At 53.1% G+C, this 23488-nt stretch overlaps 1 protein-coding gene across 1 annotated transcript in view; it reads right to left on the minus strand.

Annotated features, from left to right (window-relative positions):
* BSN (bassoon presynaptic cytomatrix protein) overlaps positions 1–23113 on the minus strand; it is a 43588-nt gene extending 20475 nt beyond the window's left edge. Inside the window, exons 1-4 of the mRNA XM_038565358.1 lie at positions 23015–23113; positions 22115–22267; positions 8080–8958; positions 287–733 (exon numbers count right to left, since the gene is read on the minus strand). Coding sequence (XP_038421286.1) covers positions 287–733; positions 8080–8958; positions 22115–22267; positions 23015–23113 — 1578 coding nt within the window. The remainder of the gene's footprint in view (positions 1–286; positions 734–8079; positions 8959–22114; positions 22268–23014) is intronic.
* Between the last annotated feature and the right edge of the window lie 375 nt (positions 23114–23488).

The raw sequence follows: 23488 nt of genomic DNA on the forward strand, positions 1-23488 counted from the left end.
ATTTCCATTTCTCTGGCCTTAGAAACCTCAAGAAGCCCTAGCTTCTCAAGAAAAAACTTTATTAGATCTAACGGTAGCAAAACCCACCAAAGCATTCAACTACGTGCCAGACACAGGACCAGCCTAGAACTCACAGGTTCCAGGCCCACAGGGCCTCATTCAGGCATCCTTTATCTCCTCTGCAGCCCCAAGGGGCCTGCCCCAGGCCTACGTCCCAGAGAACCAAGGCCTGCCCTACACCACCCCACCTGAGAACTAGGGTCCCCGGGAAGTGAGTGGGACTGACCTCTGACTCCCCACCCTTAGGAGCTTCTGGAACACTTTTGATAACAGGGGTGGCAGGTTCAGTCCTCCGAGCCCCTGTCTTTCCTTTGGGAGTCCCAGGGGGTAGGGTAGTCTCTGGAGGTGGCTTCGGCCCAGGCTCGGGTTTAGCTGGGATTCCGGTCTTCTTTTCCTGGGCACTGCTCACAGCCCTGCTGGGTTCCGCAGCCTTGAGGGGTTTGGCCTGGGGGCTGGCCTTGGCGGGCAGGGGACTGGCCTTGGCAGGCAGGGGGCCTGATGGCTGGCCCAGCCCCTGTGGCCCTTTCTGCTTCAGAGGGGCGGTTCCAGCCACACGGAGAGGGGCCCCAGTGGGGGGCTGTTGAGAGGTGGGCAGCGGCAGAGGGGTCGGCTCTCCCAGGCTGCCCTCTAGCAGCCGCTTAGTTTGGCAGTTCAGACAGAGCCACTCGGTTTTCTGTAAGGAAATGGAAGAGCGAGGAGATGATGAAAATCACAAAAACACTGAGTACTCAAAGAATATTTCCATGACTACTTCTGTAATCAGAAGCGGGAGAAAGTCTTCCCAAGTATGACACCAAAGGCACAAGGAGAAAAAAACTGGTAGATTTGTTGCCCCCAAACAACAGACCTCCCCAACCTTCAGAATTCAAATGAGAAACCACAAAGAAGGGTCCCTTCCTTACCCTATGGAGAGCTTTTCCACCTAGCCAGAAAAGGAGACCTGTGGGGGAGGGGAGGCTACAGGTAGTAAATGAGTCTGGAGAAGAGGGGGACCTGGGGTGGAGTCCAGCAGTCTAGAGCCCCTACAAACCAAGAGTAGCCTCAGACAGGAAGCATGTCCAAGGGACACTGACCTTCCTGGATTCCTAGCTCTCAGGCCTCAGATATATCCTTCTTCACATCTTTCCCAAGTAAGGACTGTGCTGGGAGGCTACAGACTCCTGGGGCCAGGGGAGGCTGTTCTGGGAAAATCCCTGCTGGAAGGATGGGGCCAAACAGTTCCCTTTGCCCACACCCTCCAGCCTAGGTCTCCTTGTCCATGGCCAGCAAAGACCCTCAAGTGGAAGCCTCCTCCTGCCCCCGGGTTCTGGGCTATTCCTCTGATGGGGGTCGTGTGTGTCCACACTTAGGCCAGGGTTCCTGCTTCCTCCAAACTGGGTGGGGGTCAAACCCTCAGCCATTAGTCCACCACTCTTTGGGTCATCCCCTATGTCAGGCTCAATGCTGGGGGCTGGAGACACAGCTATGACAAAGACAGACATAAGGGCGGATGGCATGTAGCGTTCCTGGAGCCCACAGCCCCAAACTGGTCATCCAGTGTGACATGGATATCAGTGGTAAAGTTCCTAGACACCAGAAACCAAGTCTGATTCCCCCAGCTCTAGCTGTCTGCACAGGGATAAAGTCTGAGCATCCCAGGCCCTGAGGGGGTGATTCCTGCAGCAGGTCAGAGACTAATAGGGGCAGGTCTCCCAGGAACTTCTCCAGAGTCAGGGCTCCTCCTTGGCAAGACTGGATGTCCTACCTTGGCCCACAGGGCATGAGGTAGGAAAGAGGGTAACCACAGACCCATGTCTGCTCTTACCCCAGAGGAAGGGGGCAGAGACATGCTCTGACTTTCCCGCTGCTGCTCCTCCTCCCAGGCTCCCACCAGCAGCTTGGCTATTAGGCTGGGCCATTAGGAGAACTACAAGACTCAGAACCATAGAATCACAGAGCCAGGAGACAGGGCAGGGAGGTGGCCCTTGGCCCTTGCCGCCTCAAAGTGGGCTGACGGCCTTGACACCCTTCCATGGCACACTGCCCTGAGCCTATGTCAGACCCTAGCCCGCCTGGCAGACCCTTGGAAGCATGGTACCCCCAGGGTGCCTGCCCTCAGCTTGGCATCCTCAGGCCACCATGGCATCAATGATTCTGCCCTGGTTTCCTGCCTACAGGCCACATATTACATCCCTGCCCTGGGCTCCAGTAGAGGCCATGCCAGCAGGTGGCAGGCTCCTGGTGTATGTTGAGGGATAGGCCTGCTCCATGGGCTTGTTACTCAGGGCCTTGAGATTGCTCCCTGATATTGGAGTTCTGACTCTGCCCCAAGGCCCAATTTCATGCATAGGTCCTGAGCAGAGCGGCCCAACTATGGAGGGTGACCCTTCAGAAGTTGTACATGTACTCATCTACTGTTCCCTGCGGGGCCTGGCCCTAGCACCATTATTAACCCCCATGGACCTTATCTGATCCTCTACATCTCCCTGACACAAACTGCTAGGAAGCAATGGGTGCTGGCTACTTGCTGAGTCTTGGGCTCACTTGTCTTGGTCATCCCTAGAGGTGTCTGGGGAGAATGCTAGACAGGCTGATCCCAGGCCCTGAGAAAGACAGGGCATGGAAGAGCACAGAGCTTGAGCCTGAAATCCTGCCCACATGCCCCCAATGTCAGCTGGGGTCATTGTGGAAATCCCTCCATATCAAAGAGGAGTGTGAGATGACAAAGAGACCCTGGCAAGGTAAGAAGGGTGTATGCAGAGGCCAAGAAATTCTAGAAATGAGAAAAGCCCCAGGATCAGCAAGATCACCACCCACAGGGTCTGGGTATTAAGGTCTGGGCCTAGATTGGGGGCTGGTCTATGGCAACATTGTCCTGACTCTACTTTGGGTCCCTGAATGCAGCCACTCCAGGTTAGACTTTTCAAGTTTAGGTCATCTGCCCTGGCTCACCCTGGTGGCTTCACAAACCTCTGAGCCCTACCTCTGGCCTGCAGACCCCACCCAAGAAGCAACAGTCCCCATTGAAGCAAGGGCACCTTGGAAGGATAGTCTGAATGGAGGTGACAGACCTCATGCCAGAGGCTCAGAGCCAGCCCACGCAGCAGCCTGCTCACCTAAGCCCAGAGGCCCAGCCCTCAGCAGAGCATGTCACTTATGGTCACACACTCCCCAGGCTTTTGTTCCTTCCCACGCTATTCATGGAGGCAGCCAGGCTGCAGAAGGGGCTGCCCAGTTGGTCCTCTTGCTCCTGGCTCTGTTATAGCAGTCAACCAGGAAGGGAGGGAAGGCAGGCGGTGGGGAGGCATGTGAGGTAATGGCTAAAAATAAATAGCTGACCTGGCTGCTGGAGGCCCTTCCCCAGCTCTCGGGAGGCTGGGGGGGAGAAGAGTACAGAGCACTGGAGCCTGTAGGTGAGGGAGCCTGAGGAGAGCTGGCCCCAGACCTAAGTCTTCTGGGGAATGGGGATGGGGTAGGATGCAAGCCACAGGAAGGCTCTATGCCTGGGGGATGGAATACAGGTCTCAATTTCTTTATTCTCTCAGCAATCATCTCTGCCCCCCACAGCATGCCTGCCTCCCCCACCCCTGCTCATTCATTCCATTATTCCACTCATTCATTCATTCACTCTCCCCATTTGTGTTCATTCCCTCATTCATTCATTCACTTGCACACTGTCTCTTATACTCTTCCATCCCAGCCCCAGCCAGCCCCAGCCTTCAGGGAGCTGCTGCCTGCTTCCCCTCTGTCTGTCCCCCTTGCCAAGTGGGCAGATGATCTGGAGCCTGGGAATGGACCGCAAAAGGCTTGATGGCCATTTCTGCCTTGTCTCCCTCTGGGGGCAGGAAGGTAGGAATACCCCACAGCAATCACCATCTAATGGTGGGAGGTGGGGTCAGAGTGAAGAAGAGGAAACGAGTTGTCAGAGAGTTGGTGGAGTATTCCACAGGCAGAAGAGCCCTGCTGCCTTCCAGGACCACTGGCTGCTGTGCCTCAAGGCCATGGTTGCCTGGTGAGGCTGAAATGGACATTAGGCATCCTCCTTGCACTGCCTCCCATCATCTGAACAACCTGCAGAACACAATCTATGTATGTGGAGCTGGCCTGTGTTGGTTTGATTACAGTGACATGGGCCTAATCAACACCCCATGGCTGGCTGCTGGGCCCAACATATCCCCATCCCCAGCCTTACTGCCAGCCAAGGGGCAGTAGATGAGAAATCCAGAGAAAAGATGCTTAGACATAAAGAGCTCTAGGCTCAGGACACCAGACTACAGGCATGACCATCATTGGTGCTACTGTTCTCCGGATGCTGCAACCCTGTCCCTCCCTGTCCCTGGACATGCTTAAGCTTCTCCTTTCTGGGCCTCTTCTCTGATAAGAAGAATCCTCCCTGATATCCCGAACATGTGCCTTTCTGGCAGGGCTGTGCTCTCCTCATGCTCTAGTACCAAATGTGTCCATTCCTTATGGGGCATCCCTCATCCTGCGCTGGCCACTGGGTTGATTCACACCCAGGTAGTTGGGGGCTAGTGGGGACTCTTTCTCCCCTATGGAAACTCTATTAGGACATTCCGGTTCCAATCTCCTGGCTGTGTGTTGGACCTTGCATAAGTATCTGAAGTATGGCATCTCTGCTAGTTCTCCCAGAAACCTAAGAGGGAGTGCTATCATCTCCATTCCACATGGAGGAGACAGGACTCCCTGAGATCACCACCCCCAGAGGCAGATGCCAGCCTCTCATCTGGTACCCCCACTGTAGCCCCTGCCTCAAATAAGCCCAGCCCCACATATCACAGATGCCAGGCCCTTTGCCCAGGGAGGCCCAACTTCTCAAGGGTATGGCTGGTATTTTGGCAATTATAATAAGATCAGAAACTGGTGCTGTTACTATAACATTTCCAATTCCACTAATTTCTTCACAAACTCTATTTTTAACCGAAAGCCAATTAAAAATTAAGCCAGAGGGTACTATTATCCTTCAAAAAGATAAATAGGTAAAAAAAAATTGGAATCAACAACTCTTAATTATGAAATGACTCACTAAATAGCACTATGGTTATTTTTTTCAGAGGAAATTTCAGAGAGATAAGAGATCTAGTTTTCCTGCTTCCTTCATTGTATGCTCTGGACTCCCTGTCTAGAAAGAAGGTAAAAGTTTTATAGCTCTGAGGTGGGATATTTCCAACCCAACAGCCCAGACAGTTGGCTCTGGTCTCGGATGGAGCCACAGCAGGTCTAACAGGCCTATGGGGAGCTCGCAGTGGGGCTTCCCTGGTTCATCCCTCGCTCAAGCTCCCAGCCTTCAAGCAGACAGGGGTCCCTCTGCCTCACACTAGGCATACACAGGCAGGCTGGCCTCAGTTAGCTAGGTGTGGGGGAGACAGCCAGGGCAGACCAACCCCTACCTGCTGGCCCTGCCACCTCACTCCCAAGCACGATGTGTCTAGGACACCTGCTGAGAAATCAGGAGGCTCTAACCAAAAACACACAAAGTAGGTCACAGGGAAGCACACAATTGCTCTGGATGTCAAGTGGCCATTTGCTGAGGTGAGATCAAAGAAGGCCCACGGCCTGCTTACAGTGAAGAAAAGCAACAACGCTAGTGGGAACCATAAGAAGAAGGCATCATGGCTGCCCACCCACACCTTCCCCAGGAACCCCCTGGAAATAGCAGCATTAACCAGCAGAGCCTTGGGACTCCCAGGTAGCTCAGTAGGTCAAGCATCTGATCTGATTTCAGCTCAGGTCTTGATCTCAGGGTTGTGAGTTCAAGCCCTGCATTGGGTTCTGCTGGGCATGGAGCCTACTAGAAAAGAAAAGAGAAGAGAAGAGAAGAGAAGAGAAGAGAAGAGAAGAGAAGAGAAGAGAAGAGAAGAGAAGAGAAGAGAAGAGAAGAGAAAAGTGAAATGAAACAAAAAAGATAAATAAGCAGAGCCATGAGGAGAAAGGAGTCAGAGAAGCTGGGCTACGCTCTGACTGCTGTTAGAAGCAAGCAGCAAAGAAGCAGAGGCCTCGGGGTGGGGAGAAGCTAGGACCAGGACACCAGTGACTCTGCCATTAGGCCCATGGAACCTATCAGATTCGGCAGTGGCAAGGGTGGTTCTGGCCAAGGGGGTGGCAATGGGGCAGGACATAGAGACACCAAGATATGCAGGACAATTTTCATCAACATCTCAGAGCTGTAAAACCTTTAGCTTCTTTCTAGACAGGGAGTCCAGAGCATACAATGAAGGAAGCAGGAAAACTAGATCCTTTTTCCCTCTGAAATTTTCTCTGAAAAAAATAAGCTGGGGCAGGAGGTGATGTTGGCTATCAAGAAGCAGAAGTCCCAGAGTCCAGGAAGGTGACAACCAAGCAACTCATGAGAGGCTTGGATCAGAATCCAAATGCCCAACCAGAGTCGGCATGTGACTGGCACATGTTTGAGCAGAATCAGCAGTTCCCCTGGCCTGGCCCAGGGGCTGCTGAAAGGAGCTGTCAGGAGCATTTACACTCCTGGTCAGACAGTTTTCCCCTTCCCTCTGTGTGTGTCCTGCTGAATGAAATGTGGGCCAGGAGGTATCTCAGGGATAAGAGTCCCCTAGTCTGGGCTAGCTTAGCAGTCCAACAGGGCTCACAGTCCCTTAGCATCAGGGTGTCCCACTCAATGGCAGTGAGTGTGTGGCTGGCAGTCTCTGGACTGGAGCTTCTCTGGCTCTGTGGTGGCCCCTTGGTATCCCCTCCCCACCCTAGTCAGCCAGGCCAGCTGTCCTCCAGTGAGCCACTGGATCTAGGGCTTGAGAAGTGGCAGTATGGGGCATGGAGGGCCACATGGGCATCATGGGACACTATCACTTTTCTTCATTAGAGCTGCTGCCATGCCTCTTTATGCATGTTGGAAAATATGGCCTATGATAGCCAAAGCAGTCTTCCTTATCACAATGGGCTGCTCCAATGGAAGCCTGACCCAAGACAAGTCAGAACAAGCTGTCAGAAGCTCCCCTGCCCCACTACAGATCATTCATGGCTCAGCCTAGGAGACCCAAGGGCTCAAGTGGCTGCCCATGTACAGGAGGAAGGGCTTTGGCTTGACTATCTCCTGATGTGACACAGCTGGGGATGCATGCATCCATCTGTCAAGATGATCCAATCACTCATCTTGACCCTAACAGCACTCTATAGAATGGGACACACCAGTTATGCCCAAGGCAGCCAAGGTAAGGTTCACATGGATGGCCCTGGGCAAGGCAGAATGAGTAAGGGGAGGAGCACAAGCAGCCTCCAGGCCCAGGCTCATCCAGCTCTGCCCAGGACCTCTGCAACTTCTGAGCCTGCCAAGCTCGGCTCTAAGCTTTGAGAGAACACTAGGCCTCGTATTCTTTTCCATCCAGCTCTCCATAGTGCCCAGAACCCTTCCCGGGACAAAGGACTGCAGGGAAACAGGCCCCAACCCTAACAACTCCCTCAAATTTCCCAATGGGTAAGAAGAACATCTCTGAGCATCCCCACAAGCAGCCCCAGGGAGAACCAGGCCCAGCCAAAGGAAAATATGTGGCTCAAAGACTATGGCTTTGACAAGTGGGCATCAACATCCATGACCTCAAAAGAGGGGATGGAGGGAGGTTACCCCCTGGCTGGGCTGGAGGTAACCCTTCAAACCGCTGTATGGGTCACAGACCGAGGGCAGGAGGAGACCCCATGTTCTTCCTACCTGAGCAGGGGAGATTAGCATCTTTCATCAGGCCAGGCTAGTGGCTGGGAATGGGGCAGCCAGTTCAGGGCCTCCCAAACTTGGCTACTTCTGAGCCAGGCCTCAGGGCACCGGGTAGCTGGTAAGAGGCGGCAGGCAACATTAGAAGCAAGCTGTGCCAGTTAGTTTTCTGAATGGAACAACAAGCCTCGGGCAGGGACAGAAGGAGCATAGCCCCTCTTAGCTGCATAGAGGCAGCCCTGCGACTGCTGAAGACCCAACTCTCTGCAGCTCTCTCTGGCTCCCATGCCTCCAGGTCTTGGGCTTTCACCAAGGCCCAAGGGAACACGCTTGATGCAGCTTCTTACCTCTACCAGGTGGGGCGTCGGGTTGAAGCCACACAGGTTGCACACCTGGAGCTTGCAGGTGGTACAGGTGTTATAGTTGGCTGGGCCCTTGCCGCCCACGTTGAGCTCAGCTTGGCACAGCGGGCAGGTGGCCTTTTCCTTCGGCATGGTCTTTGGCTTGGCAGTAGCCCTGGTTGCTGCCTGGTGTTCTGTTCTGCCATGCTTTGGACTAGTTGTCCCCCCAGTTCTTGCCAGGGCTCCAGGCCCTGGTCCGGGACCTGTTCGAGCTCCAGGCTCAGTTTTGGCTCCAGGTAGTGGCCCAGGCCCTGAGCCTGGGGGTCTCGGACCAGCCTCCTTGCTGGCATCACTGAAGACGATCTTGGGTGGTCCTTTGCTGGGGGCGGCCTGGCCCTGGGGCTCAGCCTCGGGTTGTACAGACATGAGGGTACTTGCCTGGGTCAGCAGTGACGCACCAAGGCCAAAGAGCTTCCCAGTAAGGCCCTCCTGGGTCTGCTCAGCAGCACCAGGCCCAGGGGGCACTGTGGTGGCACTTTTGGCCAGGCCCTCTCCTGCAGGTGGCCTGGGCTCCACTGTGGAAGGCTTGATGGGGAGAGAGGGTTGAGGAGACGCCCTCCCCACCTCCGAAGGGGCAGCTGCTTGGGCAGGCCCCGGCACTGAGGTGGCCCTGGCTGTCTCGGCCTGGCGGGGGCCAGGCTGTGGTCCCCCTGGGCCCTGTGATCTCTCTTGCTCCGGCTTCCCCAGGGGCTGTTTGGCTGGGGACTGGGCAGGAGACAGGGCTGGGGAGTGCAGCTGCTGCTGGCTCTTGGAGCGAGGCGCAGTGGTCATGTCCATCCCCAGAGCCCTCTGCATCTGGCAGTTCAGACAGAGCCATTCCTTCACCTGAGGAGGAAGTATCATGGTTATCAGGGTAGTCAGGACTGGTGGTACCCATAGCTCAGGTCACTTCAGGCCCCACAGCAGCCAGGGCCAGCTCCAAGCATAGACAGGAGCGGCAAGGCCTGCTTAGGTGTTTCTGGGCTGCCAAGGGACAGAGCTGAAGGGACGATGGCACTGCCCTGACCTCTGGGAGCTGTCAGGTGCCTGGAGCAGAACAGGGGCAGTCACACACTCCCTACCCCGCAATCATCAATCCACTGCCTGCCAGACCCTCCTGCTCAAGTGTCCTCCTTACTGCCTACCTACCGGCTATACCTCTGATCTGTGTACATTGTTCTACCCCACGAACTCCCCCGCACCCATGGTCCTCAAGGCCTCCAAGTGGTCACTCTCCTTCCCCTGCTGCCCCCTTTGGGCCACTTCCACACAGCAGCCAGCTTGATCTTTTAAAACATAAACCAGGAGGAAAAAAAACCTTAGTATAGTGCCTGGTGTACAATAGATGTTCATTAAAAACTTTCAGAATGAATAAATAAATGAAGAGTAACAGGAGGGAGAACAAGGTATAGAAAATAAAAAGAAACCATGAACTCTGTCCTGGAGGAGCTTGGAGCCTAGCTGAGGACACGAGATGGATGTGAACAATCTGGAGAGCAAAGTAATGCCACATAAGTGATGATGTAAGTAGAATGAAAAGGCCTTTTTTTTCCCCTTAAGCAAGACACATTTTTTAAGAAAATGGGATAATCTGTGCCTCTAGAACAAATAAGCATGTGCTGCTATTCCTGTGATGGATGCGTAGTTTCCTCTCTGCATCAATACCTCCCTGAGTAAAGTGAGTGGAAGACTCGGGTTGGGCCAATCACTGGTTTCAGCAAGGGGTGCAGGGCTTGACAAGTGACCTTGCAAACAGGGCTGATCAGAGCCCTTCTGTGTTACTTAGTAAATGAACAACAGGAGAAAGAGGGTCAGAGGGTCTTTTTTCCCTTGGGATTACTCAGGGAGAATGTAGCTATGGAGTGGTCAATAGCCTTCTTTCCCAGCATGCAGAGAGATGCTAAGGATGATGTCAATAGAGTCAGAAGTGGAGCCAAAGTAAGGAGAAAGGAGCAGAGCCAATGATTTTGTTTAATTTCCTGGATTCAGCTATGCCTTAAGTCTACCCTTAGACTTCCAGTTACATGAGCCAATAATATTTTTTTCCTCCAAAAAATCTAGATACAAATCAGAGCAAATCACTAACAGGCTCAAATCCCTTAGAGGAGTCCTATCATGCACGCCATGGGAACTCACCATGGCCCACGAGGCCCTATGGCCCACCCCAGCCCATCCCTCTCTCTGGCCTCCTTCCCTCCCACCCCCCCTTAGCAGTCTCACCCCAAATATAGTGGGCTTCCTGTTCTGCCTCTTAGTCCTCTGAGCTCACTTCTGTAGCCAGGGCCTCTGCCTTCACAATTTTCTCTGCCACTGGGGTGGGTAGCTATACAGGTCTCAGATCTCCCCATCAGGGCCCTCTCTGGCCACACAATCTAACATACCCCTCCCAAGCACCCTGTAGCTAATCACCCAATATTTGTTTTTGTCACGGTGCTCATTCTCTCCCAAAGTATCTACTAACATGTTTCTCTGGGTAGTTTCCCATCTCCCCACTCAGCTGAGAAGCTCCTGAGGTGTTCTCAGGACTGTGCTCAGTATGTGGTACAGAGCAGGGCTCATTCCAGAGAAGCCTGTTGTGGGATTAATCGCAACAACCTATTACTAGGGGGCAAGGTTCCCACAGGCCAAAGTCATATGAGATTGGAGATTCAGTGCCCCAATGAGGAGGCATCTCCTTTTTAACCAGACCTGAGGCCGGAGGCCAACGTTGCTCCATCTAGGCTTGTAGCCAGAGCCTTTGAAAGCACCATGGTGGCCCAGTCACCAGGGAAAGGTACAATCCAGTTCCTGAGGCAGAAGGACCCTTCTATCCATCCTCAGGAGTGCCTTCAGTCCTGCTCTCCACTTTGAGGTGTCCACAGGGCTGAACAGCTGCTGCTTTAGCTGACTTGCCAGCTGTGAAGTCTGGGTGTGGCTTCTTGCCCTGTAGCCCAAGAGCAGTAAGCAAGGAGGGGAGAAGGCTGCACTCCGGCAAGCACTCTCCTGTGCCCAGCACCACACAGGGTGTGTCCATAGGCAACCTTTCATTTTGTCTTCACAGTAGAGAAATCAAGGTCTGATATAATTTAACCACATGCTTTTGTGGTTAACCAGCTAGGAAGTAGTGCTGTGGGTAAAACCAGCACTGCCAGCCTGGCCCAGCTCCTGAGCCGCAGGCTGGAGCCTGGTACTTTCTGCATTCCTGCCTCTTCCAAAGGCCAGCAGCCTCGTGCAGGTCAAGTCATGTGTCTAGAAGTCCCCTCTGCAAAACACTGCCAGAATCCTCAAAGACGGGTTCCAGAAATCCCAAGAACAGAGATGCCAAAGCACTGCGGTAGGTAAGAAGTCATCCCCTCCAGCTGGGAACTGTCAACTCATCTAGATGTTTTTGGAGACCCAAGGAAGCTTTGTCTACATTTGGAGAGAGAAAGCCTCAGAGGAAGCAATTTGTGTCCCTAGGACTCAGACCAAAGACCCCTTTAGAAAGGTCACTCTTGGCTAGGAGGGCTCACTGCCACCAGAGTTGGAGTTCCCAGGGGCAAGCTGTTTCTGTTCCCCCTCAGAGGGACCCTTGGAGCCTCCTAAGGGGAGGCCCAGGCCCTGGCCCAGGGCAGCAGCCAGAGACTCAGTTCCTGCAGCAGGTGCCCATTGCACACCCAAGGCTCCATTGCTATCATGCACCTGCAGGCTACAGCATGCCCTGGGACTTTCTGAGAAGAGGGATCTGGGAGGTAAAGCTCCTTATCCTGGGACTTCAGAGTGACGCTCCTTTAGGTTCTGGAAAGGGTTGAATAAGGGCATGTGCTAACACTCCTGCAACTCACCACCAGAACCTTCCCTTACCCAGCCTCCGTCACCCAGGCTGTCACAGGCACTCACCTAAAATAGAACCTCTCCAAGAAACAGCTAAAACACCCCTCAGTGACTCATAGCCCAGATGGGCACAGCTATTTCTATCCAGCCTCCTCTAGACGGTGAGGAGCCTTGACCACACCCTTTCCCAGCCCCACCCAGGCTCAGGCCCAGACAGATAGGCCCACCATGAGAGACCTCCTGGGGAGGACACTGGAAGCAGAGCTCTCTGAACCCAGCAAGACTTTCCTCTGCCTCCCTGATAGATTTCAGGAGCCTGATCTGAGGAGCTCAGCCTCAGCTTCTTCCTTCCTGCTTCAAGGTCATCATCCCTGTGTTAGGGGGATGGAGCCCATCCACTGGACAAGGAGAGAGATGGCCATGAACCCCCAGCCCACTTGCCCATCTAGGCTGGGCATACATGGCCAGGCCTGTGGCAAAACTCTTCAGCCCTGGGACCAGCAGCAGTGAGAGCCTTCCTCACCTATATGTGTCTGTGGCTCCTTGGTGCCCTCCAATCCAGCTGCCCACCAGAATCACAGGGAATAGCCTTCTACTAGTGTGACAGGAAATCTCTCTTAGAGTCCTGCTGTCTAGTACTTCTGTGAGCCTGACCTGGCAGAGCCAAGAGATGAGTAGGTCATCAGCTGCCACAGAACTCATGTCCCAAGATCCAGAGGTAAGTTAAGAGGACTTCCCAAGACTACACTGAACTAAATGGCTCTGCCAAACACTAGCTTTTGTCAGGCTGACCCTTCTTGCCAGCAAGGAAGCCTATGCTGCCATTTCAGAGGCATGGACACCTGCACTCTCCGCCTGGTGAGGGCCCAAGCAGCAATAGGGATGGGAAGGCTTAGTGTGGCATGCAGGCGGGTGCCACAGGGTCCCAGAGGGTGGAGCACGTTAATCTAGAGCTGGATTAATTAATCAGCCAGGCACGGGCCATGGGGAAGCCCTGGGAAACTGCCCCGCATGTGAGGCCAGGATTTGGGGAGTGGAGGCTGAATCTGTTACTTGGGGCTGGAAAGGCTCACTGACCTGGAGCTCCATGAAATGGAAAGAATCCATCCCCTTGCTGATCCCTACAAACACCTTTCCACCTCTCGTGTCCAACTCTTCCCAGCCTTCCCTAGACAGCCTCTCCTCCCTCCTAGGCCTTCCATAGTTCCCTGTAAAACATCCTTTCCTGACCAACTCCCCTGCACTCCCTACACACAGACACACACACGGACATACTCACAGACACACACAAACACACATGGACACATACACACACATCAACACACACAGACACACACAAATGTACACAGACACACGCATGGACATACACATGGATACACACACACAGACACACACTCTCTTCTTGGTTTGCCATCGACCTCTCCAGGAAAAACTGCTCTCCCTGGACTTCAGAATGTGGCAACAGCTCACCCTCCCTTTAAAGTCCCTGGGAGGGACACCTGGGTAGCTCAGCGGTTGAGTACCTGCCTTCGGCTCAGAGCGGAGTCCCACATTGGGCTCCCTGCGAGGAGCCTACTTCTCCCTCTGCCTATGTCTCTGCCTCTCTCTCTCTCTCTCTCCCTCTCTCACTTACTCTGTGTGTGTGTCTCATGAATAAGTAAATAAAATCTTTAAAAAAAAAGTCCCTGGGTCCCTGGGTGGCGCAGCGGTTTGGCGCCTGCCTTTGGCCCAGGGCACGATCCTGGAGACCCGGGATCGAATCCCACGTCGGGCTCCCAGGGCATGGAGCCTGCTTCTCCCTCTGCCTATGTCTCTGCCTCTCTCTCTCTCTCTCTCTCTCTCTCTCTGTGTGACTATCATGAATAAATAAAAAAAAAAAATTAAAAAAAAAAAAAAAAGTCCCTTGGAGCCCCGGGGCTGAGCCCTTAGTTTCCCCCACCTTTCCCTTTCTAGCTGCTGTTGCCTTCCAGACCCCCATCATGGCCACTAGTTCTCAAAAGCTCTGGGCTCCTGTCTTCCAGGCTTCCACTGAACTGACTTCCATAGTCATTGCAGATGACAACCACTAGGCTGACTCTATCCCTTGGCCGCACCCTCAAACTCATTATCACCCCAAACCATCTCCTCCAAAATCACCCTGTATCTGTCCTCCTCCAGCCTTCTAGGTCACTTCCTGGGCCACCCCACTGTAGCAGTCCTTGGGCCTTGCGGGGACCCCACCCACTGGGCCTCTGCTTTCTGCTCCTACACTGGTCCTCTGCCTTCACATCTTTTCCTGCCCAGTTCAATCTCTGGTCCACCATGCAGTCACTCTACCACATGTCTGTGTTCTCTTGACCTATGTCTGCTTCAGAACTAGATCCAACTACATACCTTTTTTCTCTGGGCCTCTACCCAAACAGATAAAGGGGCACTAGGCAAATGGGCTCTACTGTAAATTAGCTTATGTCCCAACTTCTCCTGGGCCCCCATAGCTGCTTGGTTAATTAATTCACTCCCTCTCTCCAGGGAGCTTTTGTCCACAATGGCTGGTTCAGTTTCTCCTGCCCTCCTCTCCTTCTGGCTCAAACCACTGCCCTGCTTCCAGGGCTGCCTCCTCCACACTCAGGATCTAGACCTGCTTCTTTTTTTTTTTTTTTTTTTTTATTCATGATAGTCACACAGAGAGAGAGAGAGAGAGGCAGAGACATAGGCAGAGGGAGAAGCAGGCTCCATGCACCGGGAGCCCGACGTGGGATTCGATCCCGGGTCTCCAGGATCGTGCCCTGGGCCAAAGGCAGGCGCCAAACCGCTGCGCCACCCAGGGACCCTAGACCTGCTTCTTTAGGGGCCCCAATCCTTCAACCATACCTCTCTCCTTCTCGATCAGGCTTCTCAAGACTTGTCACATAGATGACCCTCAAAAAATGCTATGCTGAGTGAAAGAAGCCTTGTCCAAAAGAGCACATTCTATGCAATTCCATTTATATGAAACTCTAGGCAAAACTCATTTATGGTGGAAAAAAATCAGAACAGCAGTTGTCTTTGGAGGAGGGGTGGGGGTGGACAGGAATGGGGCCTGAAAGGGCTTCTGGGATGACAAGGATGTCCACCTTGATTGAAGGGTTTGGCTGACAGCTCCACGCTTTTATCAAAGCTCACTGAATGGTACACCTGAGCTCTGTACATTTCATTGTATGTACATTTCATCTAAAAATAAAACCACATGCCTTAAACAAATATTAAACTCTAACTGATGATATGCTTACTGAAGTGTTTAGTGTGAAGTTAACTGATGTCAATATGCATGTGAGTCTCAAAGGCCACCAGCCCCAACCCGTGTGCTACACACCAGGGTCTCAGGTCTGCAGGCAAGCCTACTAAGCTCCACCTGAATGCTCACAGGCACCTCCTACTTGACATGGCCCAAATGGAAACATTCTCCATCTCTATCCCCTATCCCCTGTCTGTTTAGCCTCTAAATCCACCAGGAATCAAGGCTCTCCACTACCATCACTACCGCCCCAACTCCAGTCTGCTTCCAGAAGCCAGCCCCACCCCATGGGCTGATCTCACACAGCAGTCAGAGGAGGCGATGGTGGTAAGAATTTTGTGGTCAAATAAACATAACATAAAATTGTCCATTTAACCATTTTAAATGATGAACAATTCAGTGGCATTAATTACATTCATAATGTACAACTATCACCATTATCAATTTTCAAAGAGGTGGAGTTTTTGTGTGTGTGTTTTTAAAAAAGATTTATTTATTCATTTGAGAGAGAGAGAGCAGGGGGAGGGGCAGAGGGAGAGAGAGAGAGAGAAACAGACTCCTCACTGAATAGGGAGCCCGATATGGGGCTTGATCCCATGACCCTGAGATCTCAACCTGAGCCAAAACCAAGAGCTGGATGCTCAACCAACTGAGTCATCCAGGTGTCCCCCAAAGAGGTGTTTTTAAATGTACATCTGACCGTCCCACTGCCACTTTCCCAAAACCTTGGAATCCCAGCTACAGATGGCAGCAGTATCTGCATGCCCTCTGATCCTACTCATGGCACCCCAGCTCCCCTCCACCCCAAGCCCTGGCTTGCTCTGAGCCCTCATATAGACCATGCACTTACTTCCCCTCAGGCCTCCCTGGGCCCCATCTGTCCCCAGTCCAGCTTCAATTTAATGTCCCCTCCTTGTAGAAGCCCCCAAGAGTCTCATTGCAGCATCACATCAAGCCCCCCAGCCTCCCTCTGGTCCTCCTCAGACCTGACCCTCAGGTATTGACTGTGTGTTCACTTGGGTGATTATCGGCAGGCAGGAGGGCTGCCTCTCCCTCTGGCCTACAGGCGCCAAGGGGCTGAACAACACAGCAGCTTCATTTCTGCCTGATTCTCCAGTGTCAAGGACAGTTGCTGGCTTCATGTAAGGCCTCAACAGCATTTGTAGGGGAAGGAAAGGATGAGAAGAGGGAGAGGGCCCCTTCTGACAATGGATACAGACTGGCCTGCCCCAGGTCACCAGCCAGCAGCTGGTGACTTCACCGAACATTCCTGCTTCTCTGCCCCCTCCTGCCTCTGGCTTTCTCCATCACCTCCCTTTCCCGCCTCTCCCCTCTGTTCCTTCTCTCCGTTCCCAATTTATCTATTTCTCTTTTTTTTCTACCATTTTTACTCAATTCTCTTCCCATTCTGTTTCTTTTGCCCACACATATGCAAGCAGGTGTTTCAGGAATCCAATCTCAGTTTTCTGTTCCAAATTAATTTCACATCCATTCTTAGATAACCATACATAGGGCCCCGTTTGTAGCTAACAGTTGGAGTTCTAGGCCTGAGAGCTCCAGCTCTGAAGCAGCTCCCACTCCCGCATAGCTGTCTCTTCTGCACATACCCGGTGGTGCTAGCATCTGACCTACAGTGGTCCAGGCAGGCAGGTCAAGAGTCCCGGCTCCAGGAAGCATGGACTGGCAGCAGGGCCCTGTCCTAGGATGATTAAAGATTGGCAGGCATTTCCCTATTGACCTGGAGACTGTTTGATTTCTTCAAGGCAAACTGCCCCAGGACTAGACGTACCATAAGAAAAAGGGTTCCCAAAGGACCTGTCACCTAGAGACCCACTTCCCTTTGGTTTGGAGGCAGAGAAGGGAAGGCTGGACACATGTTTAGACACCAACTCCTCCTGGGTCCAGGAAGGAGGGGGATACCTTTGTCCCTCCTCAGCCCACTGCTGATCTATGTCCTCCTAACACCTGCTCCTCATTCCCTACTGGCCCACGAGGCAGTGTGGCCAGGAAGCAGCAGAGGGAAAGGGGCAAGGCTGGTGGCTGCAGTGGAGGGATCCATGATGCACTCACAGCACTTCCCCCGGACCATCTGGTGCCCCGGCCCTTGCCGGAAAGGAGTGGGATGCAGGCAACAGAGGAAAGGCTTATGGCCATTGCTTCCTCCCACCCTTCTCCACACCGCCCACCATGGTAAGCGCCTAAGCCCAAGGCTTGCTGGTGGAGTGGGGATGAAGGGGGGTGCTCAATGGATTATACATCCTTGGCTTGGTCTCAGCAAAGTCCAGACCTTAGAACAGGCAAAGAAAGACCACTATCACTCTTCAGAAGTGTTTTAGAGAGGCTTCTGAGAGATTCTGACTAGAGCAGGGGAGGCGGGAGGCAGATGAGCTCAGATGGGCCGCCTGAACAGGGGAGGCTAGGGATGGGGTAGCAGGCCTGCTGCTCCTCACTGGAGCAAAGGGTGGGCCTCCCAGGTGCAGGCTGCAGCCTGGATGGGGGTGGTGATCTGGGACAATTCTGCCAATCAGATCTGGAAGCACAGGCATGCAGCCAGCCCAGAGTCTGCACAGCACTCGCTCCTGTGACCCTGTTCCTAGGGTGAGGACAGACTCCTATCTGGAAGAATTCCAGGTCAGGATGTGCTGCTGGTCTGCTCTGAGAGGGGCAGGGAGGCCCCTAAGAGGACTGGCAGATCCAGGCTGCCCTGGCCACTGCAGGTGACTCTCCAGCAGCTCACTCCACCCACACTGCCTACCCAAGCCTCACCTCCCAGACTCCACCTAGCAGGCTCATTACCATGCCTTAATCTCCTATTCCCAGCTATCAGGATAGAGCCTGACTTGTGCAACAAGGGCCTCCCTCCTGGAGGAGAAAGGGGTGGCAGGCCTGAAAGCTAGGTCATTGAAGAGTGGAGAGGAGGACTAACAGGCCTGAGAGGGCAGGAGGCATCAGCAAAGCCATCAGGGCTGGTCCCTGATCCTCTGTTTCTCTTTTAGAGAAATGGGACATTTGGGAAGTTAAGGTACTTCTCTGAGGACCCACATCCAAGGAGAGAAGAGGACAATCTTCCTGCCTTTTCCCTATCACTGGGCACTGAACGGGCTTACATACCAAACGCCTCTGGCCTCCTGGTCAGTTCATCCTCACAAGAAGGGTCTCCTATGGGTGGTGAGAAATGTTCAGACCCCACAAGGAAACCCCAGTCTTTAGCCACGATTTCAAACAAGTTAAATGATTCATCTGCCCTGAGGTCCAGGACTGCAGAACTCTAGAAAGAAATGGCCTCACCATTAAGAGTGGCTGAGATGGCCCTGTTTGCTCTGAACTATCCCCAACCCAAGCAAAAGTGGACTGTGGGTGGAGAAAATGATGCTGAGAGTCCCTGAGGGAAAACTGGAGATTTAGCTACTGATTCTGGGTCCTCAGCTCTATTGCTCCAAAATGACCCTGAATAAGCAAGACTTCCCAAGATTTAGTCTTCTTGTCTATAAACAGAGAGTGCTCTGAGCATCTTCCCTGACTTCCATGCAGTTTCAGTGTACTCTAGGCCTTAGAAGCCTAGCAAAGTACCTGGGCAGGCACCCTCCTCTGAAGGCATCACAGCCTCGAGAGCTAGCCAACCAGGGCCTAGGCAGAACAGTAAGTGCCACATCTGTGTGAGCGTAGTACCCATCCCGTAGCCTGGGAGTTGACAGCCTGGGAATTGACAGAAGACTGGGCCTGCTGGCCAGAAAAGTAGTGGTTCCAGATCTTAGCCATTGCTCTGGCCAAATGCAATGGACTGTTCTACCTGTATATGTGATTCTTATCTCCAGACCTAGTTTGCTGTTTCTGAAAAACCCAGCTAAAGTAAAAAGACTCTGATAGATGCCATGGGGTGGAAAGACAAATTCACTGAATTCCAGTGGCCATAGGCCCAGTGCCCATCTATTCCCTCCTTTCTGCTCATCTGCCCTCACCCAGTCATTCAGCACCAGGGCTTGTGACAGCCCTAGTCTGTGCTGCAAATGGAAGTACGAGCCAGTGATTCTCTACCTATGCAAAAATATCGGTTTTCCATGGTCACATTTCCAAAGATACAAGGGCAGCTTCATTAGCAGTCTCAGAGAGGCCATGAAACCTTCCATGTCATGTGCGTGGCCCTGTCCCTCTCTAGAATTCTTTCTGCCAGCAGGAAGCTGAGGATCTCACTGACATGCCCTGATGAGGCTTTGGTGAGCTTCCAGGTAGAATGTGGGACCCAGCCCTCCTCAGTCCTGCCTAAGCATCACTACATGAGCAATTTCAGACATGTACCTCCAACCCCAGACAAGGTCTCCAGTACGCTCCCCAGTGGCCAGTATCCACAGTGCATCTGTGCTGGGACCAGCACCACCTCCTTTGCACTCCAGCAGGGCTCCTCCTAAGAAGTGAGTACTGGGGCTGAATGTTCTAGAAAAGTTGGCTCTGCCTGAGCCTCTGCCACCTAGATACACCCTACTTCAGAACCAGCCCATTGCCTGGCCCAGAACCTCAGGCCAGGCAGGAGCCCAGCCCATAGACACCAGTGCAATCCCGGAAATAGCTTTTTTGGCTAACATGTCAAGTTAGAGGTGCCAGAACAGGTATGGTCTGACCAGAGTGGATTAGCGGGTGTGTGAGCAAAACCTACAAACTGGTTTTGTCATGATGTGGATGCGTGACCAGGGAGGTGAATCTGCTCTTAGCAGAGTGACGAAGGATAATTGCCCCAACTCAAGAATTAGGCACTGCCAGCCTCTCAGGAAAGTGTGCCAAGGGTTCTTTCTCTTTGACAGGCACACCACTGAAAGCCAATTCTGGAGAAGAAAAGGTTCTGCTTGGAGACCCCTTCAGAAAAGGGCATCCACCATGTTCTGAGAACCTGGAGAATGCACTAGGTCAGCACTTCCCAAACTGCTGCCACAGAACAACAGCCCCTACTGTTCCGCGAAAGCAAGTCCGGGAAAGGCTGCTGGCTCCAGCTCTGTTGTGGAGTCACGGTGTAATTTATGATGCTGAAGGCCTGAGAAGCCTCACAGCAAAGAACCAAAGCATTTGTCTGGCTCGGCATTTGCCTAAAGTACCTGGCTGGGAGGCCTGCTTTTCACCAAACACCATGAATATGCAGTAAGTCTGAGGCCCTTTCCTTCCTGGCCCTGAGCCTCAGCTTCCTCCCAGCACAATGAGGCAGATGGACGGAGTGTCGCCAAGGTCCTCCCACTCTGCTGTTTTTCCCAGCACATCAAAGGCTGGCTCCCTTCCCACCTCACTCAAGGTCCTGGGCCAGGGGGAGCCTGTTGTGTGGCAAGGGCTGTGATGCCCACCAGGAAACTGATGCATCATGTGTGGCTCTCCCTTAATCCCTGCTCACCTCACCGGGCCCTACAGATCGAATGAGCATCTCAGGGAGGCTAGAACCCAGAGGGGCAAGGCCACACAGGGCCACAGCAGCCTCTCATTCCTCCCTGCCAAACCTCACTGCTCCCCTGGGGCCACGTGCTTCTGGCTTCTTGCTGGCATAAACTCACAGGTGAGATTCTCTGGTCTGGATCACACTGTTCTACGTACCGAAGAGCAAACACTTACCTAACTGATCAGTGCAGGGACGGGCCTGTTTCTAATCACAGATGTAATAATCACGAGTGTGCACGCCTCCTCAAGGAAGCCCCCACACTCCCGGAGCGACTCCAAACCTACTGAGTCATCTCCCTACAACGGCAACTCCTTCCTCAGAATCTCACACTTACCTCTCGCAAACCACACATCCCACACCCACACCACCTCATGTCACAAATAGACCCCGACCTGCGAACAATTATTCTCACTCATCCCCCCACCCACGAGGTACAAACGGCTCCTACTGCTGATAATGCTAGAGGCAGCCATGGCTCTTCCTGCAGCCGGCCATGCTCCATCCTGCCCAAGGACAGAGCCCTAGGGGAGGAACTAGAGACTTCTACGGCTTATCTCAGAGGAGAGGGAGGAAGGCAGCAAACCTATTTAGTTCACTTCAGCGGTAAAGCCCCAGCTCCACTAGTACACTGGGGCACCCAGCCTCCAGGTCACCAAAAAGAGCTTCCAGGGGCTTGGCTGAGCCTCTCACAGCAACTCAAAGCATCCTGAACAAAGCTAGGATGGGGCTGAGGACCCAGGATTCTCTGGGGCATAAAAGGAGGCCAATCTCCTGCAAATGGCCCTGTAGTGGCCTATGAAGGACACAGCCACCCATTGTGAATACTTGGCTCCTAGCCTAGGTCTCTACCCCAAAGTTAGTTGTCTGGCGATGGCTACAGCTCTGCCACTTCAGGCCCCAGCTAACTGGAATGGAAGCCCAGTGGAGAAGCTTCCCAGAGCCCAATTAGAAGGCCATTTCCTGCCTCCCCTAAAAATCTCACTTCCCTCACCAGCATCCCTCACCTCCCCCAGTGCCTATTGTCAGGGAGAAAGGCTGGCCAAGGGCCAGGGGAATCTGCCTCGCCCCGAGCCTATGGCTTCTTGTGGCCATCTCCAAATGAGTACGCATTAAGAAAGGTTGCCCAGAAGCCTGTCTTTGGCTCCTTCTAAGGCCATTTTTCTGGGTCAGACTTTTACCAGGTAAGAAAGCATCTTCTCTGCTGGGACTCTGCCCAAGCTTTCAGAAGGTGCAGGAATCCCTCAAGAGATGTACGGCCAAGTCTGTTCTCTGCTACCACATTTTGGAGCCAGGAAGACATAAATTTCAGTTGCCAAGGGAAATGACCAAGAAAAGAGAGTTGGTTAAAGAGGGGAAGGGAGGGACGCCTGGGTGGCTCAGTCGGTTAAGTGTCCGACTCTTGATCTTAGGATCATGATTTTAAGTCCCATTGTGCTTCACGCTGGGTGTGGAGACTACTTTAAAAAAAAAAAGAGGGGGGGGGGGAAGGGAACCAAGGGAGGCATGGGAAGGTAGGTGGGGGAGCCGGCGCAGAAGGTGGTTACCTGGGTGAGGTGAGGGTTGGGGTTGAACCCACACTGGTTGCAGACCTTGTTGTGACACTGGGTGCAGGTGTTGAAGTTTGGCTGGCTGGGGGTCGACGTGAGGTCCGAGGTCTTACATATGGGACACAGCGTGCTGCTGGGAAGGGGGGCGATCTGGGGGACGGAGTAGGGTGATGTGGGGGTGCTGCCTCTGTCCGGTGACACAGAGGGGGACCGCCCTGATCTCTGCGTCCTGCTGTCTACCTGCAGCGTCCTGCGGGGCCCATCAGCCTCCTGGCCTGCTGGGCCCTGAGCCCTTGTCTCCCGGGGGCTCTCGCGGCCGGGAGCAGTAGCAGAAGCCTGCTTCGGGGTTGGGGAAGCTGCTCTCTGGCTACCCGGGGGCTCCTTGGGGTCCAGTCTCCTGGAAACGCTGAAATGACATTGAAAATGACTGTGTTAGAGACACTTCCCAGAGAAGTAGCCTGCAGAGGGCTCTATCAAGCTCGGTGACCCTGCCGAGCCCGGTTCCACCCTCCTCTTCCTGCCCAGTGGCATCATCACAGCCACCATTTGCTGTGCGCTGATTGTGCCCCATGCTGAGCCCTGACAAGCATCTCCCACTTGAACCCTCAGCACCAGGCCATGTGGAAGGATCATGAGTTCCCCTCTTATATCCTGATAAAGTGTGGATTCTGATTCAGTAAGTCTAAGGTGAGAGCTGCATTTTTAATAATCTCTAAGGTGATACCTATACTCTGGTATGCAGACCACACTTTGAGTACAAGGCACTAAACCTATACATTAGAAACACCTGGGGTGATTTTTAAATTTCTTAGGCTATACACTCCAGACAAATTACAGCAGAACCTGAGGGGGCAGGACCCTGGTATTAGTATTTTTCTCTCCCCAGGTAATGCCAACATGCAGCTTAAGTTCAGAGTTATTGCCCTGGCAGGTCTGTTCTGGCTTGTCCCCTTCAAAGGCTGACTCCAGACAGGTGGAGATGGCTGGGGGAGGCATCCTAATGCCTAGATAATGCCATCTCCAGCAGGCACAAAGGAACTTTCTTTCCGGCAGTCCATCACCATTCCTGATGCGAGACCAAGTCCATGGAGATAGGCGAGATGTTACTTTTCCACTAATGCAAGGCTGGGTGGGGCTGGAGTCCTAGGATCCAGCCCTTGCGGAACCACTGAGGGAGGTCCAATGTGCCTGACCCCCATCTCCATCCTGACCTGGCACAGCTGCAGAGAAGCCTGCAGAGTTTGTAGTTTGATGAGGTAGAAAGTCAAACCATTAGGCTAAACTCAATTTCCTTATTTTCTTTTCCCAATTTTCCTTTTCTAGTTTGAAAGAAGCTGAGCACAAAAAAAGCCCAAGGCAATGCTTTATATT

The sequence above is a fragment of the Canis lupus genome, chromosome 20 (assembly GCF_011100685.1).
Source record: "Canis lupus familiaris isolate Mischka breed German Shepherd chromosome 20, alternate assembly UU_Cfam_GSD_1.0, whole genome shotgun sequence".
Classification (NCBI taxonomy): domain Eukaryota; kingdom Metazoa; phylum Chordata; class Mammalia; order Carnivora; family Canidae; genus Canis; species Canis lupus.